Source organism: Chiloscyllium plagiosum, unplaced genomic scaffold (assembly GCF_037043375.1).
Source record: "Chiloscyllium plagiosum isolate Xiang-an unplaced genomic scaffold, Cpla_swu_hap1 HiC_scaffold_3, whole genome shotgun sequence".
Lineage (NCBI taxonomy): Eukaryota > Metazoa > Chordata > Chondrichthyes > Orectolobiformes > Hemiscylliidae > Chiloscyllium > Chiloscyllium plagiosum.
In genome coordinates, this window is record NW_028270141.1 from 154,799,823 (window position 1) to 154,817,167 (window position 17,345).

Sequence of the window (17,345 nt, forward strand, 5' to 3'; positions counted from 1 at the left end):
CCAGACATTTCATCACCCTACTAGGTAACATCTTCAGGGAGCCTCCAGGCAAAGCACTGCTGCTGATTCCTGCTTTCTATTTATATGTTTGGGTTTCTTTGCGCTGGTGATGTCATTTCCTGTGGTGATGTCATTTTATGTTCTTTTTCTCAGTGGGTAGATGGGGTCTAACGCGATGTGTTTGTTGATAGAGTTCCGGTTGGAATGCCATGCTTCTAGGAATTCTCGTGTGTGGCTCTGTTTGGCTTGTCCTATGATGGATGTGGTGTCCCAATCGAAGTGGTGTCCTTCCTTATCTGTGTGTAAGTATACTAGTGAGAGTGGGTCATGTCATTTTGTGGCTAGTTGATGTTCATGGATCCTGCTGGCTAGTTTTCTGCCTGTTTGTTCAGTGTAGTATTTGTTACAGTCCTTGCATGGTATTTTGTAAATTATATTAGTTTTGCTTGTTGTCTGTGTAAGGTCTTTCAAGTTCGTTAGCTGCTGTTTTAGTGTGTTGGTTGGTTTGAGGCCCACAAACCCACCAACACACTAAAACAGCAGCTAATGAATTTGAAAGACCCTATGCATCATGAGGCAAGCTTTTAATTCCAGCTTCTACATGTATCTGAATTTCATCAATGGCCACACCTCAAATAATTAAAATAAATTTAGAAAGAAAAAAAATGAAAGTAAAACATTTAAATAGATGGTTGAATTCAATTTGACTGGTTCATTAGCTGAAATTCTTTCTTCAGTTCCAGAGATTTGAATAATAAACATATGGTTTAGGCAAGAAAATGACCTCCACTCTCAAAGGAGTTGAAACCTGAATGGAATGGTTTAGAAATGGTTTTAAAAAAGTGAAAACTCTTAAACTAGCACCAACAAGAGTTCATTGATGATCACATAATTGTTGATATCTGTATCTGGGAATTTCAGGTGGAATCTAGCTGCTGTTGAATGTGACTTAGCAGTTGAAATGATTGGATGGCAAATACAAGATCCTATAATTTGAAAGCTGAATTGGAAAGACTGAGATTTCACATGATGTAACATTTCTGCGAAGAAATAATGTAAATGGTTGTAACTATTCAAGGTGGACCTTTTTTGTATTGACTATTCAAACCAAATTTACCTTTTCATTAATATTTGAGCTATGTTGATTTTAGTTTGTTACAGAGCAGTTTTACAAAGTGAATTCTTGTCCAGTGGTTTTCTTTCTGTTCATACTTTAACAAATGTTCTGTGGGGATTGTAACATTGCACATGCTTAATGTTCTGAGAAGGTGGTTTTAAGCTGTCCAATTAACCCACTACACTGGGGAGTTCCAGGATATTAACCCAGCAACAGCAAATGGACTTATTGATGTTCCATGTCATGAGTTCAGAAGGAGGTTTGGTGGATTCAGTGACAATCAAACTTACATGGCCATGGATGGTATCAAAGCTCTTGGGTTTAGTTGGATCTGCATCATTCTTCATCACTGTTGGGTTAAAATCTGTACAGGAGAAAGTGAGGACTGCAGATGCTGGAGATCAAAGTCAAAAGTGTGGTGTTGGAAAAGCACAGCATGTCGGCAACATCCAAAGAGCAGGAGAATAGACATTTTGGGCATAAGCCCTTCATCAGGAATCAAAGGGCATCATCATCAAATGCTGATGAAGGGCTTATGCCCAAAATGTCAATTCTGCTGCTGTTTGGATACTGCCTGACCTGCTATTCTTTTCCAGCATCACACTCTCGCCTTAAAATCTATGTAACATGATATACTACAATACTTAACTGTAGCCAAAGCCAATAGTTCACAGAATAGTATGGATTAAACACTTATAAATGTATTTTAAATTGCATCAATTATACTATCTAATTGCAATATATAATTACGTGAATTTTTTCTCCTTCTCTTGAAGTAACAGCCAGAATGGTATCGTACTCCTTTGGGTGGAAAACTGCCTCATTTACATTATCAAATATTCCTGCTAAGTGGGCCTGTATTAAAAAAAAGTATAAAATTTAGATAATATGAAACTTAATCATAAATTTGGAGCAATTTTGAATGAATCGCATTGTGTATATCTAGAATTCTGCACTGAAGCTAAGTTTAAAAAGTTGCAGAATCAGAGGATGTCATTTTAAGATACAGCCAAAGATGGTTCACACAATGGGAATATTCAGTACACTAGGGTTGACTTTCTTTTAAGTTTTCATGATCACTTCCAAAGAAAACAATCCAGTATGTCAAAACTCTTCCTATAACAATAGTTTTCTGACATGAAAGCTGAACTGAAAAGACTGAGATTACATATGATGCAACATTTCTGCAAAGAAAATATGTAAGTGGTTGAAACAATGCAAGGTGGGTCTTTGCTCAGCTATCCAAAACAAAATTTAACTTTTTTTCAAAATAAGTTTCAATGTTCTTTACACAGCAGAGGTCTCAGTTTTCTCCCTCTGAATCATAGAATCCCTACGGTGTAGAAGCAGGCCTTTTGGCCCAACAAGTCCACACCAACCCTCCGAAGAGTAAGCCAGACCTATTGCCCAACCCTATTACTCTACGTTATTCCCTGACTAATGCACCTAACCTATACATCCCTGAACATTATGGGCAACTTAGGTTGGCCAATTCACTTAAGCTGCACATCTTTGGACTGTGGGAGAAAACCCACGCAGACGTGAGGAGAATGTGCAGACAGTTGCCCAAGGCCTGAATCAAACCCAGGTCCCTGGTGCTGCGAGGCAGCAGGGCTAACTACTGAGCCACTGTGCCATCCTCGTCCCCACCTTAATGAAGTTTGGGCACAACATGAAATTGAACTCCTCTTCCATTGCCTTCACCTCTGTGCCCATTTCTTTGGACAAGAATCCTCTCCCTTTCCAATAGATCGCTTTGCCCACCTACAACACTCTCCATCCACATGGATCCCTCACTCTGGTCTTTTACCTGTATTTGACCTGTTCATTCAGAAGTGCCGACGTGACTTGGGTAGCCCCTCCCCCTATTCCAACTTATCCCTCCAGGAACGGATTAAATTCCATGCTCTCAGATCTAACCCTAATTTTGTAATTAAGTCTGCTTATAAGTGCGGTACTGTTTTGTCTGGTCGACTGACCTTTACATTGTAAAGGCCAAGCACCAGCTCTCAGATATCTCCCCTTACCTCCCCCTGAACCATGACCCTACTATGGCACATCATGTTACCCCGTCCACAATGGTAACTAACCTCATTTTATCTGGTGATCTCCACACTCACTGCCTCCAAGCTGATGGTCTCCTGACCTCAAACAGCTCATTTCTGCCTCCTTTCCAAAATCCACAAGCATGACTGCCTGGACAGCCCCATTGTTGCTGCCTGCTCATGCCCCAAACACCTCATTGCTTCCTATTTCAACCCAGTTTTTTTCTCCCTTTGCCTAGCCCCTGCCTACTTACATTTGGAATTCTGAACATTTGGAATTCTGAAACATCAGTTTCAGAATTTCAAGTTTGCAGACTCCAGCCTGTTTACTATGGGCGTGTAATCCTTTTACACATTCATCTCCCATTAGGATGGTCTCAGGCCTCTCCACTTCTTCCTAGAAAACAGGCCTGAACTGTCCCATACCACCACCCTCCATTGCCTGGCCGAGCTCATCCTCATGATGAACAACTTTTCTTTTAACTCCTCTAACTTTCTTCAAGTCAGAGGGGTGGCCATGGATACCCGCATGGTCCCCAGTTGTGCCTGTCTCTTTGTGGAGTACATGGAACATTCCCTTGCTCCAGTTGTATTTAAGCCCCCACCCACAACTCTTTCTTCAGTAGAACATAGAACATAGAAAAGTACAGCACAGAACAGACCCTTTGGCCCATGATGTTGTGCCTAGGTTTAATCCTTATGTAAAATATAATAACTTAACCTACGCATCCCTCAACTCACTGCTATCCATGTGCCTGTCCAGCAGTTGCTTAAATGTCCCTAATGACTCTGCTTCCACCACCACTGTTGGCAACGCATTCCATGCATTCACAACTCTCTGCGTAAAGACCCTACCCCGACATCTCCTCTATACCTTTCCCATAATATCTTAAAATTATGACCCCCTCATACCCGATAATCCTGCCCTGGGGAAAAGTCTCTGGCTATTGACTCTATCTATTCCTCTCATTATCTTGTTTACCTCAATCAGGTATAGAGATGACGTCATCAGTGTTGCTTTCCTCTCTCGTCTGGAATTGGAAATGTTTATCGATTTCACTTCCAATTTCCACCCCGCACTCACTTTCACCTGGTCAATCTTTGACTCCTCCCTTGCTCAACATCTCTGTTTCCATTTCTGGAGATAGGCTGGCCACCAATATCCATTTCAAACCCACCAACTCCCATGCCTTGACTCTACTTCCTCACACCCTGCTTCTTGTAAAGACACTATTCCATTCTCCCAGTTCCTCCATTTCTGTTGCATCTGTTCTGATGAGGCCAGCTTTGACAAGGGAGCCTCCAAAGTCTCCACTTTTATCCTCAACCAGCACCATCATTGACAAGGCCCTCAATTGGGTTCAACCTATCTCCTGCACTTCAGCCAACAATCCCTCTCTTCCCTCCCTCAACAGCAGTAGGATCCCCCTTGTCCTTACCTATCATCCTACCAGCATCCACATCCAGATGGTCATTAGCCGCCATTTCTGCTACCTCCAGTGGGATGTCACCACCAGATTTATTCCCCTCTCCTGCCTTGTCCACCTTCTGCAGGGACCATTCCCTCCAAGACACCATGAACCACTCTTCCTTCACTCTTAACACTCCCCCACAGCATCACGGAACCTACCCCTGCAATCTCAGAAAGTATAATACCTTTCTGTTTACCTCAGTATCCAAGGGCCCAAACATACTTTTCAGGTGAAGCAGCTCTTTATCCGCATTTCACTCAATATATTTTACTGCATTCACTGCTCACAATGTGGTCTCCTCTACATTGGTGAAACAAAATGTAGACTTTGTGACTGCTTTGCCACACACCTACATTCTGTCTGCAAAAAGACCCTGAGCTTCCAGTTGTCTGCCACTTCAACACATCCTGTTCCCTGACTGGACTCAATATTGAGTTCAACAATTTTTGGGCTTGAGCTCTCCTGTGTCATTACCCCAACCCCACACACTAAGCCTTGTTATCACATAATCTGCTGTTACACACAAGCAATTGTTAGTCACTAACAGTTCCTATGAACAGCTATTTGCCTTCTTAGCCTGATTGTTATCTTCTACTTTGCCTGTCCAACTGTTCTTCTCTTTCTTTGAGCTCAATCTCCACCTATCATTTACTCCTTATCCCCTCTCCATTCCCCATCTTTTGCATTTTGCAACAAATATTTTCCTAGCTGCCATCAGTTATGAGGAAAGATCACTTGACCCAAAACATTAACTCTGATTTCTCTCCACAGATGCTGCCAGAGCTGTTGAGCTTTTCCAGCAATTTCTGCTTTTGTTTCTGATTTCCAACTATTGCAGTTGTTTTAGTTTTTGTTTGCTTCCTGACATCATCTTGATGAATATAAGATCTTTATTCATTGAAATTCTATCAAGGGTAATTTTAACTTAATCCACCCAATGGGAAACTGACATCAGCAGGTAGTGCCCCCCCCCCCTCCCATTTTACACATCATGTGGTTTTACTTTGCACAATTATAGGTTGAAATCATTTTACAAGTTGATGGATACTGTACCATTTTCTCTGTGTCTTTTCAGGTAATTGAATCTAATTAATTAAATATCAGAACACATTCAGATTTCCTATCATAAGAATTAGGAACTAGAGCATGTTATATTTTTCTGCAATTCACTAAAGTTATGTCAGAGCTTTTGCATCAATTCTATCAATTTCAGTTCAGTAATGAGCACACTTATCAATTAAGCAACCATAATCCCCGAGATATAGAACGTCAAAGATGCATAATACTCTGAGTGAAGGAATTTTTCCTACCTCTGTCTTACATGATCATAGCATGTGACTATTCACAAAGTGACAAAGGCTGCATTCAGAACTCTGCCAACTTTCACAACATGCACTTAAAAAGGGAAAACAATCACAACCTCTCTTAGCTACGAAAGTCAATTAATGGCCTTTTACTGTGTTAGGAATCACTCGAGATCCAAGTAAGCAGGGTGAATAAGGAGTTGAAGAAAATAGTATTCGAAGTAGGCTGTTCTGAAGAAAGTAATGGAGCTGAAAGTTGATAAGTCCCCAGGACCTGACATTCCACTGTTACGACACGGCGATGAGCTCTTCTCTTAATTAAACTAAACACGCAGAAAAGCTCACCTCGCCTCATAATCTGTTAAATTTGAGTGACAGACAAGTCCCCAAAATCCAGGATTAAATGGAATAATATCAATTTTTTTAAGCTATAAAAGTGAACATTAAACAACAATTATTCACGACTCTAAGCTCCCCTTTCACTTAACTGCTTATTATCTGCATCCAACCTTATAACAATCCACAGTTCCAACAAAACAGTTATTAAAACTACATCAACTTAATTTCAAAACCGTACAGCAGCTGTCATCTTCGGTGTCCTTCTTCTTCTGGCTGTAGGTCTGCCTGGGTCATCTTATTTCTTTTTGCAGCAAATATGTTTCATATGAAAAGGTACCTTTGATAAAGAGTGTTTCCTAATTTCTTGGGTCTGTCTCAATGGCAGTTGCTCTCTGATTTTCAAAATGTATGCATTTTTATATCTCCAACATAAGATCATCTCATTGGTTCAATGTTGGCAAAACAATAAATTCAAACTCAATTGGGTTTTAGTATCCTGGGGCATAATTTAAACTGATTGGTTAAATGTGAATTGTTGTCTAAACAGCAACCAACTCAGGTATCCATTTCACAGCCAAATGTTACGTATTTTCAATTTTCCAGTACATTCTGAGATGCTCTTCTAAGCTTTCACTGCAGAAAAGCATTCTCTCTCTTTTAAAGGTACACTCCACACCTTCAACTTCATAGCACTATACCCAAAACTATTGAAGAGAATGGCTATAGAGATAACAGATCAATTGGAGATCATCTTCTAAAATTCCATAGATTTCAGAATGATTCCTGCAGATAGAAAGCTAGCCACTGTCAACACACTATCTAAGAAGAAGGTGAGAGGGAAAATGGGGAATAACAGATCTGTTAGTCATACATCAGTAGAAGGAAAATGATAGAATTTACCATAAAGGAAATGAGAAATGCACTCTTGGATACTCTTGCACTCTGAGTGGGTCTAGTCAGCATGGATTTAAAAGTAGGCAATCATTGTATGATTAACTGGTTGGAGTGTTTTGAGGACTTTCCTAACATAGTTGTTGAAAGGGGAGACATTGGACTTAGTATATACGGATTTTCAGAATGCTTTTTATAAGGTTCCTCAGTCGTGTATGGCTAGCTAGATTAAAGCACATCACCTATGAGGTAATGTATTGATATGGAATAAAGATGACTTAATGGCAAAAAACAAAGCAGTTTTCTATGTGGCATCATTGTCTGAGCCATCATTCATTGGTCATCCCTAGTTGCCTTTGAGAAGATGTTGGTGAGCAATCTTCTTGAACCACTATAGTCCATTTGTTATAGGCAGGCCCACAATGTCTTTAGGAAAGGAGTTGCAGGATTTTTACCCACAGATGTGGAAGGAAAGGTGATTTGTTGCTAAATCCTATGATGTGGGGCTTGGAGAGGAACCTGCAAGTGGTGCTATTCCCATATATCTCCTGTCCTTGTCCTTCTAAAAGTTACTGGTCATAGGTTTGGAAGGTGTTATCCAGAGAGCATTGGTGAATTTTAACATGCATCCTGTACATGATACACACTAGTGAGTTTTGAGAAGATTTGAAGCTCAGGTTCGAGTTCTGGATGTATGTTTGCTTGCTGAGCTGGAAGGTTTGTTTTCAGACATTTTGTCACCATACTAGGTAACGTCATCAGTGAGCCTCCGGTGAAGCACTGTTGGTATGGCCTGCTTTTTAATTTATGTGTTTAGGTTTCCTTGAGTTGGTGACACCATTTCCTGTAGTGATGTCATTTCCTGTTCTTTTTCTCAGGGGGTGGTAAATAGGATCCGAGTCAATGTATTGTTGATAGAGTTCTGGTTGGAATGCCATGCTTCTAGAAATTTTCACGCATGTCTCTGGCTTGTCCTAGCGCGTCTTAGACGTGCACATTTCCTGTGGTGAAATGACATCACCACAGGAAATGGCATCACCAACCCAAGGAAACCTAAACACATAAATAAAAAGTGGGCTACACCACCAGTGCTTCGTCAGAAGCTCACTGATGATGTTGCCTAGTATAGTGATGAAACATCTGAAAACAAACCATCCAGCTCAGCGAACAAACTTACATCAATGATACACACTGCTGCAAAAGAGCTGGTGGACTGAATGGTTTTGGATGCAATGCCTATCGAGAGGCTTGCTTTATCCTCAATGGTGCTAATTTTCTTGAATGTTGTTGGAACTGCACTCATCCAAGCTCTTGATTTGTGCCGAGTAGATGGTGAACAGAGGCTTTGAGGGCTTTGGAACTTATTACATTATTCTGAGCCTCTGACCAGCACTTGTAGTCACTGTATTTATATAGTTAATCCAATTCACTTTTTTTGTCAACAGTAATCCTAGGATTTTGATAGAAATAAATGGGTGATTCTCACTTGGGCTGTGATGTGGGTGAGAACATAGAACATAGAACATAGAAGAATACAGCGCAGTACAGGCCCTTCGGCCCTCGATGTTGCACCGATCCAAGCCCACCTAACCTACATTCGCCCACTATCCTCCATATGCCTATCCAATGCCCACTTAAATGCCCATAATGAGGGAGAGTCCACCACTGCTACTGGCAGGGCATTCCATGAACTCACGACTCGCTGAGTAAAGAACCTACCCCTAACATCTGTCCTATACCTACCCCCCCTTAATTTAAAGCTATGCCCCCTTGTAATAGCTGACTCCATACGTGGAAAAAGATTCTCACTGTCGACCCTATCTAAACCCCTAATCATCTTATACACCCCTATCAAGTCACCCCTAAACCTTCTTTTCTCCAATGAAAACAACCCCAAGTGCCTCAGCCTTTCCTCATACGATCTTTCTACCATACCAGGCAACATCCTGGTAAACCTCCTCTGCACCCGTTCCAGTGCCTCCACATCCTTCCTATAAGGAACAAGAATGAGTTATTGAGCCCAGCTACAGTATATATCTTAATGATTTCAGGTGGGGATCAACTGCAATATTTTCAAATTTGTAGATGATACAAAGCTAAGCTAAGCTGTTGTGTCAGAGTAGTTTCCCTATGTCTGGGATAGGAGGCCTGGGTTCAATCCCACCTGCTCCACAGTCTGTAATAACACATCTGAAGCAGACAATAAGGAAAGTACAAAGCGATGTGGGAATGTGCATTGCACGGAAAATGTAAAGTGGCTTCAAGAGAAATTAGACCGACCTAGTGAATGGGCAAGATTACGGCAGATGGAGTATTATTTGAAAAAGAAAAGTGAGATTATCTACTTTAAAACGAGAAACAAATATGCAGACCTTAAGAAGTAAATGGACTGAAGCATGCATTTCATTTCTATATTGTGGTAAGCTTCAAATATGAAGGTCTTAATGACTGGCATGCTGGTACCAGGTTACCTAGTTTGCCACAACTGTTCAGGTCATTATGAACATCTGAGTTAGCAGCAGAAATAGGTTATTTGGCTCTTCAGGCCTGCTGAGACAGATTCCAAAGTTTCAAAAACCACTAACAGAAAAAAAAAGCCCTCATCTCTGACCTCAAAGGTCAACTTTTAATTTTGAAACATAGTCCACAGTTATGGACTGATCCACAAGAGATTAGATTAGATGACTTACAGTGTGGAAACAGGCCCTTCGGCCCAACAAGTCCACACTGACCTTCCGAAGAGCAACCCACCCAAACCCATTCCCCTACATTTACCCCTTAACTAACACTATGAGCAATTTAGCATGGCCAATTCACCTAACCTGCACATCTTTGGACTGTGGGAGGAAACCGGAGCACCCGAAGGAAACCCACGCAGACACGGGGAGAATGTGCAAACTCCACACAGACAGTTGCCCAAGGCAGGAATTGAACCTGGATCTCTGGTGCTGTGAGGCAGCAGTGCTAACCACTGTGCCACCGTGCCACCCTAATATTTATAAACTCCTTTCTATTATTGGAACTTTCCAGTCTATGTTTCTCAGATTCTGATCCATTATTGTAGCATTCCAGTCCAATGTTCTCAGATTCTGATCCACCTTCCCCCTCTCTCTGGAGCTACTGATCCCTGTTAGGACTGCTGGTGATGACAGGAAACATCCTGTCCATGTTCACCTTGTCAAGACCATTTAGAATCTTATAAACTTGAATCAAATCGCACCTTGCCCTTCTAAACTGAAGTCAAAACAAGCCAAACAGCCCACTTAATCCTCATTAGGCAACCCACTAATTCCAGGTATCAATGTATTAAACCTCCTCTGAACCACCTGCAATACATTTACACCCTTCCTTAAATAAGTAACCAAAGTTTGAGATATTTGTAATCATATTTGAGATGTGGTCTCACAAATGTCATCTAAGGCTGAAACATAGCGTTCTTTCTTTTATGCTCAATTCCTCTCAAAATAAAGGATAGCATTATTTTTTGTTAGTGGTTTCAATGTTTTAATATACACAGGTTGCACATTTAAGAAAAAGAATCCAAGGATCTTTCCTCCTGTGTGTTTTTGTTTGGCCTCTTCATGATCCATGATCCTGACTGAGGTCGTTAGAACAATGTACCCAGACTGACAAGAAGGCAGGACACCATTTTGCCACCTTTCAAGCTCTTTTACTTGAACATTGAATCTGAAGAATAACATTCTATTAGCTTTCTTAATCACCTTTCTGTAACTGCATGCTAAGTTTCCATGACTTGTGGATTAGAACATCCAGATCGCTCTGCACCTCGGTATTGTCTATTTAAGTCATACCTTGCAGCAGCATTTGTAATGGGAGGTGCTTGTGCTCTATGAAGAGCAGCACTGAAATGCAGATTTGTATTGTAAACAGATCAGAGATAAGCCATGGCTATATTGTGAGGATGGTATATGTACAATACCGACATCAGTGAATAATCAGATGCATGTTGCCACTGCCCATGCAGCAAGTCCTAAGATGTTGGCACCTGTTCAAGGTAGAGAAACAAACAGCTAGCTGCAGTCATCAGGCATATCATGAATCCTTGGCATCAAGCTTCTATCTGGCAGAAGGGAGAGTGAGATCCTGAATATGAATGAGGTAAGATGAGTGTGACAGTGAGCAATAATCCATGTTAATAGGCCTCTTGCTCTTCATTCATGAGAATCTTGTCTCATTTTCTAGGATTTGCTGAAAAATGTAACCTCTTAGATGCTCAGTTTCCTGACCCATAGGCCACAATCACTGAAGATTGGGGACAATATTTCATCCTCACTAACACTTAACATTGAAGCCCCCCCCACCAGGGGTGCATACTCAGCCCCCAACTGTACTCACTGTATACCCATGCCTGCATTGCCAAATGCCAGACTAATGCCATTTACAAGTTCGCTGATGACACCACCGTAGTCGGTCGAATCTCAGATAGTGACAAAACAGACTATAGACAGGAGTTGGAAGACCTGGAAAAATGGTGCACTGAGAACAACTGAGCTCTCAATGCCCGCAAAATGAAGGAACTCATTATTAACTTTCGGCGGGATGTTACTCATGTCCCCCTGCAGATTAACAGCACAGAGGTGGAACGAGTGGACAGTGTCAAGGTCATGGGAGTGGTAATCAACAACAAGCTTTCTTGGACTCTTCATGTGGACGCACTGGTTACAAAGGCCCAACAACGTCTCTTCTTCCGCAGGCAGCTGAGAAAATTTGGCATGACGGCGAATACCCTTGCAAACTTTTATAGGTGCGTCATCGAGAGCATTCTGTGTGGATGTATGCCAACTTACTATTCAAGATTAGAGACGGTTACAGAGAGTACTGAACTCAACCCAGACAGTCACAAAGGCCAACCTCTCATCGATAGAATCCATCTACCAGTCCTGTTGTCAAGGAAAGGCCCCCATCATTCTCAAAGATCCATCCCACCCTGGCAATGTTTTTCTATAACCTCTACCATTGGGGAGAAGATACAGAAGCCTGAACAAATACATTAGCCGGTTTTGAAACAGTTTCTACCCTGCTGTTGTTAGAATACTGAATGGACTCAGAAACTCTTAACATTTGCCTGTACCTGTATTTTTGTTTTGCCGCTGGTTACCTATTCTTTACTTATCTATGCTATTTAATTATGTGATCTGCCTAAATTGCTCACAAGACAAAGCTTTTCATTGTGCCTCAGTACACGTGACAATAAATTCAATTCCATGGAGCTACTCTCTCATCATAAAGAGAAAGAGATGACTAATGGTGAGTTTAGCCTGATGGTCACCATGCTTTAGGCAAGGGTTGAGGAACTGGGACCTTTATTGATCTCAGCCTACACGAGAATTGAACCCATGCTGTTGGCGTAACTCTGCATTGCAAACTAGCCATTCAATCAACTGAACTTAATTAATCTGCTGGGACTATGGGGTCTTTACATTTTTGTCTGTGGTATTCGCTTCCCCAGAATACAGTAGGAGACTAGATTAATGAATTATGTTCCTAATTCAATAGGCCATACCACCACATCCTGATGGGCATATGGGGATGGACAGTAATTTTTGGCCTTGCCAGAAATGTTCATGTCAAATAAATGCACAAGTAAAAATTGGACAATTCTGCCCAAGAGCACAAGGAGATTAGCCCTCATGGCCTTCTTGCATGTTGTGTCATTCTCTGATTTTGTAACTAGGTACAGCACTGTATATTTGATGTTTGATAGCTCTTAAATTTCTCTGGCTGAATATTTCCTCGGCCATCACAAAAAGAGCTGCAAAGATTACAAGCAATAACTGTGTCAATTTACATTATTTCATTTTTTTAAAAACATTATTAAAAATACTCAAGCAAACCTGGATGGTGTGTGAATCACTAGCTTGTCCCAGGATTTCCAGCAAAGCTGGATCAGAAACAAAGAAGAATCGAGGAAATAACAATCTCTTCTTTTCCAAATAACTGCAAAAAATGTAATTTTTTAAACCTGTAAGCAATACCTTAAAACAATTTATAATTCTAATTTTCCTATACATTTTGATTTTGATGATTGTAATTAACAGAAAATCTCCAGTGTAGATGTTAATACTGAAGCAGAAATGATAGATAAACTAAGTTGTAAACTCTGACAGAATTTAAGTATTATATTTATGCTCCACAGTATTTAATGTTATTGTGAGATCTCTTTCTGTGCCAAAACTGTCATTGTTTCTATGCCCTGTGAACCTGATTATGGTGAGTCATCTCCTCTTGTAATTTCAGATATCAACTAGGCCATAGTCATTGCATTTGTGTGCTGGTTTTGATTATAGCACAAATATTCCAATTAAAATTTAGTTGTTAAGGTAGTTTAGACAGAACTTGCATGTCAGAACCATGTGGAAATGTAGATGATGTAGACTCCACACTACGTCCTCTCAATAACTGTTAGAATAGTTTAAGGACCTTTAAACAACAGAATACAGCACTTCCTGTTGAGAGATAGGGATGTTGGTGTCAGCATAGATCCTCTGTGGTACTGGCTGTGTAGATTCCTACAACCATCTACTCTCCTTTGGCTGGGAATGTTCCTGGCCCAGAAATTTGCTCACAAAGGCACACCAAAGAAAAATGAGTAATTTTTTGTCAGATTTGAATAGGAAATTGGAATTCTGACCTCAGGTGTATATTCCTAAATAAGTATCAATCAGCAGCAAGAGGTCATCAGTTCCAACAAAACTGCTCTAACTATAACAATAGCATCATCATAACTGTTGCCTCAGCTGCATCTTCGTGCAATATCACAATATCCCTTTATTTTCTTAGTTTCCAAAAACCTCTTAATCTGTTGACTGACTAATGGGCTGGATTTTTAGTCTGGGATCTAGAATCCAGTGATTGGATTGGATCATTTCCAGTTCCCGATCCTGCAACATGTAGGAGTAAGCTATTCAGCCCCTGCTTCAGCCTGCTGTGCCATTCAATAAGATCATGATTGATCTGCGGTCTAACTCCGTTTGCCTACCATATCCCTTGATACCGTCGCTTAATAAAAATTTGTCTATCTCCGATTTAAATTTAGCAATTGAATTAGCATCGCCATTTGAGGAAGAGAGTTCCAAATATCCAGTATTCTTTGGATGTAGAAGTGCTTTGTAACAATGTAGAAGTGCTTTCTAACATCTGCGCTGAATGGCCTGGCCCAAATTCTCAGACTATGCCCCCTAGTTGTAGAATCTTCAACCAGAGGAAATAGATCATCTATCCTGTCTTTCCTTGTTAATATCCTGAACACTTCAATTAGATCAAACCTTAACCCTTTAAATGCTAAAAAATAAAGGCCTCATAACCAACACCTGAAATCTAGATATCATCCTGGTCAACCTGCTTTGAACTCTTCCAGGGCCAAAACATCCTTTCTAAGGTGTGCTGCCCAGATATGCTCATAGTATTCTAGAATAACTAGGGCTTTGAATAACTGCAGCATAATCTCTGCATCCTTATACTCCAGTCCTTTGGAAATGAAGGTTAGCATTTCATTAGCCTTCTTGACTATTTTCTGTACTTTTTTCATGGACAGCTACCATATTTAACATTGTGCTTTCTAAAAAAAAAAGAACCTTGTCTATTCTTTATTGGGCCAAAATGGAAAACCTCACACTTGTTTAAACTAAAATCCATCTACCACACCTTTGCTCATTCATCTAATCTATCAATATCCTGTCGTAATTTTAGGCCATCATTAACACTGTCCACAATGCTGTCCAATTTTGTGTCATCAGCAGATTTGGATAGTTGACTTTTTATGCCATGATCTGAGTTATTAATGAATATTGTGAATAATTGAAGCCCCAACACAGATCACTGTGAAACAACATCAGACACATCCGCCAATTTGAGTTACTTATCCATTATTCCAACCTTTTGCTTCCTGCCATTCAAGCAAGATTCTATCCATGTCAGTAATTTGACCTCAATTCTGTGGTCTTCCACCTTAGCTAAAATTGTCTTGTGGGGGACTTTATCAGAAGCCTTCTGGAAATCCATATAAATTATATCCATTGACTTATCTCTGTCCACCAACTTTGTCAACTCTTCAAAAAACTCAATGATGTTTGTCAGGCATGACTTACCCTTGATTCTCCCTGATTAGTTGAAATTGAACAAGGTGATCAGTTATCCTATCTTTGATTATAGACTCCAACAATATCCACACCACAGATGTTAGGCTAACTTGTCTATAACTCCCTGATTTCCTTCTGTCACTCCTCTTAATGAATGGAGTGACATGAGCAAATTCCAGTCCAGACGTACAACTCCTGAATTCAGCAAACTCTGAACGATTATGAATAGGGCATCGGCAATGTGCTCTTCTACCTCCTTTAACACCTGTGGATGGAAACCATCAGGTCCTGGGGATCTGTCACTCTTCAGTTCCATAAATTTACCCATCTTTAGTGTTTTGTTGAAGATAATACTATTTAGGTCGTGTCCCTGATCCTCTGTTAATTTCTTTGAGTCTTCCAGCAAGCTATTCTCCTTTTTTGTTGTGAATATTGAAGCAAAATCATTGTTTCGCATGTCTTCCATTTCCCCATGGTCATTGTCAATATTCTCAATCTCAGCCTCCAACCATCCAATAGAACTACTAAGCAGTCATCTTCGCTTTATATAACTATAAACCTCTATTATGCCCCTTGTAAGTTTCCTTTTCCTTTCAATTACTCTTAAGCAGCTTTGTGGATCTTTGTTTGTCTTTATATTTGTCCTTTCTGTGAGATCTATACTGTTCTTTGTATTTTATAAGCCTTTCTTTTAATTTTATGCTGTCAATTAACTCCTTGGATGTCCATGACTGTTATTTTTGTGAGGTTGAATTTTTCCTTCTCAAGAGTACAAGCTACTTCAAAATAGCATTAAATGTTTCTTTGAATACCTAACCCTAACCCTATTAATACCCTCTAAAATTCTTAGGTTGTTTTACCTACAAACAAAGCTTTCCAGTGTATTGTGGTCAATCTCTGCTTCATCCTGTTAAAGTTTGCCTTACTGAATTCCAGTATCCAATCTCTGTTTGTCTCTGTGACAAACACTGTTTGAAACACGATCATGTAATGATCACTATTTGACAAATGCTCATGAACAACTCGGTCACTAACTAAATCAAGCTCATTGCTCATTACTAGATCCAATATTGTTTATTCCCTTGTCACATCAAAGATATATTCCTTTAGGAACCAATCCCAAACACATTAAAAATTTACAATCTTTCTGTCAGCTGCTCATCTGTGTTTCCCAGTCTATTTTAACATTAGAATCCCCATTAATACTACTCTGTCTTTGCTACATAGTTATCTGACTTCAATATCTATACAACCTAGCACTTCTGAGCTGCTACCAGATGGTCTATAGATGATACTTATTGGAGTTTTAGTTCCTTTCCTCAGTTTCACCCATAAAGTCTTCATTGGGTGCTTTCCCATCATTACATCACCATTTAAGAGATTCTGTTTCTTCACAGTAATGTTCTTCCACCCCTCTACTGTTTTCTCAATTCCTCCTGTAAATCTTACAATCTGCTATGTTTAGCTCATAGTCCTGATCATCTTGCAAAGATGTCTTTGTAATTGCCACCACACCATAACTTCCAATTTGAATCTGTGGCTTATTTGCTTTGTTCTTTATACTCTATGCACTTGTATGAAGAACTCTAATTTTGACCATACGTTCTGTCATAGAGTCATAGAGACATATAGATGTACAGCATGGAAACAGATCCTTTAGTCTGACCCGTCCATGCCGACCAGATATCCCAACCCAATCCAGTCCCACCTGCCAGAACCTGGTCCATATCCCTCCAAATGCTTCCTGTTCATATACCCATCCAACTGCCTCTTAAATGTTGCAATTGTACCAGCCTCCACCACATCCTCCGTCACGTACCACTCTCTGTGTGAAAAAGTTGCCCTTTAGGTCTCTTTTATAGCTTTCCCCTCTCACCCTAAACATATGCCCACCAGTTCTGGACTCCCCGACCCCAGGGAAAAGACTTTGCCTATTTATCCTATCCATGTCCTTCATAATTTTGTAAACCTGTATAAGGTCACCCCTCAGCCTTCAAGGCTTCAGGTAAAACAGCCCCAGCCTGTTCAGCCTCTGCCTATAGCTCAAATCCTTCAACCCTGGCAACATCCTTGTAAAT

At 40.4% G+C, this 17,345-nt stretch overlaps 1 protein-coding gene across 1 annotated transcript in view; it reads right to left on the reverse strand.

Moving 5' to 3' along the window:
• LOC122540182 (dynein axonemal heavy chain 8-like) overlaps nucleotides 1-17,345 on the reverse strand; it is a 1,370,012-nt gene that overhangs the window by 629,857 nt on the left and 722,810 nt on the right. Inside the window, exons 39-40 of the mRNA XM_087976825.1 lie at nucleotides 13,024-13,126; nucleotides 1,868-1,972 (exon numbers count right to left, since the gene is read on the reverse strand). Coding sequence (XP_087832951.1) covers nucleotides 1,868-1,972; nucleotides 13,024-13,126 — 208 coding nt within the window. The remainder of the gene's footprint in view (nucleotides 1-1,867; nucleotides 1,973-13,023; nucleotides 13,127-17,345) is intronic.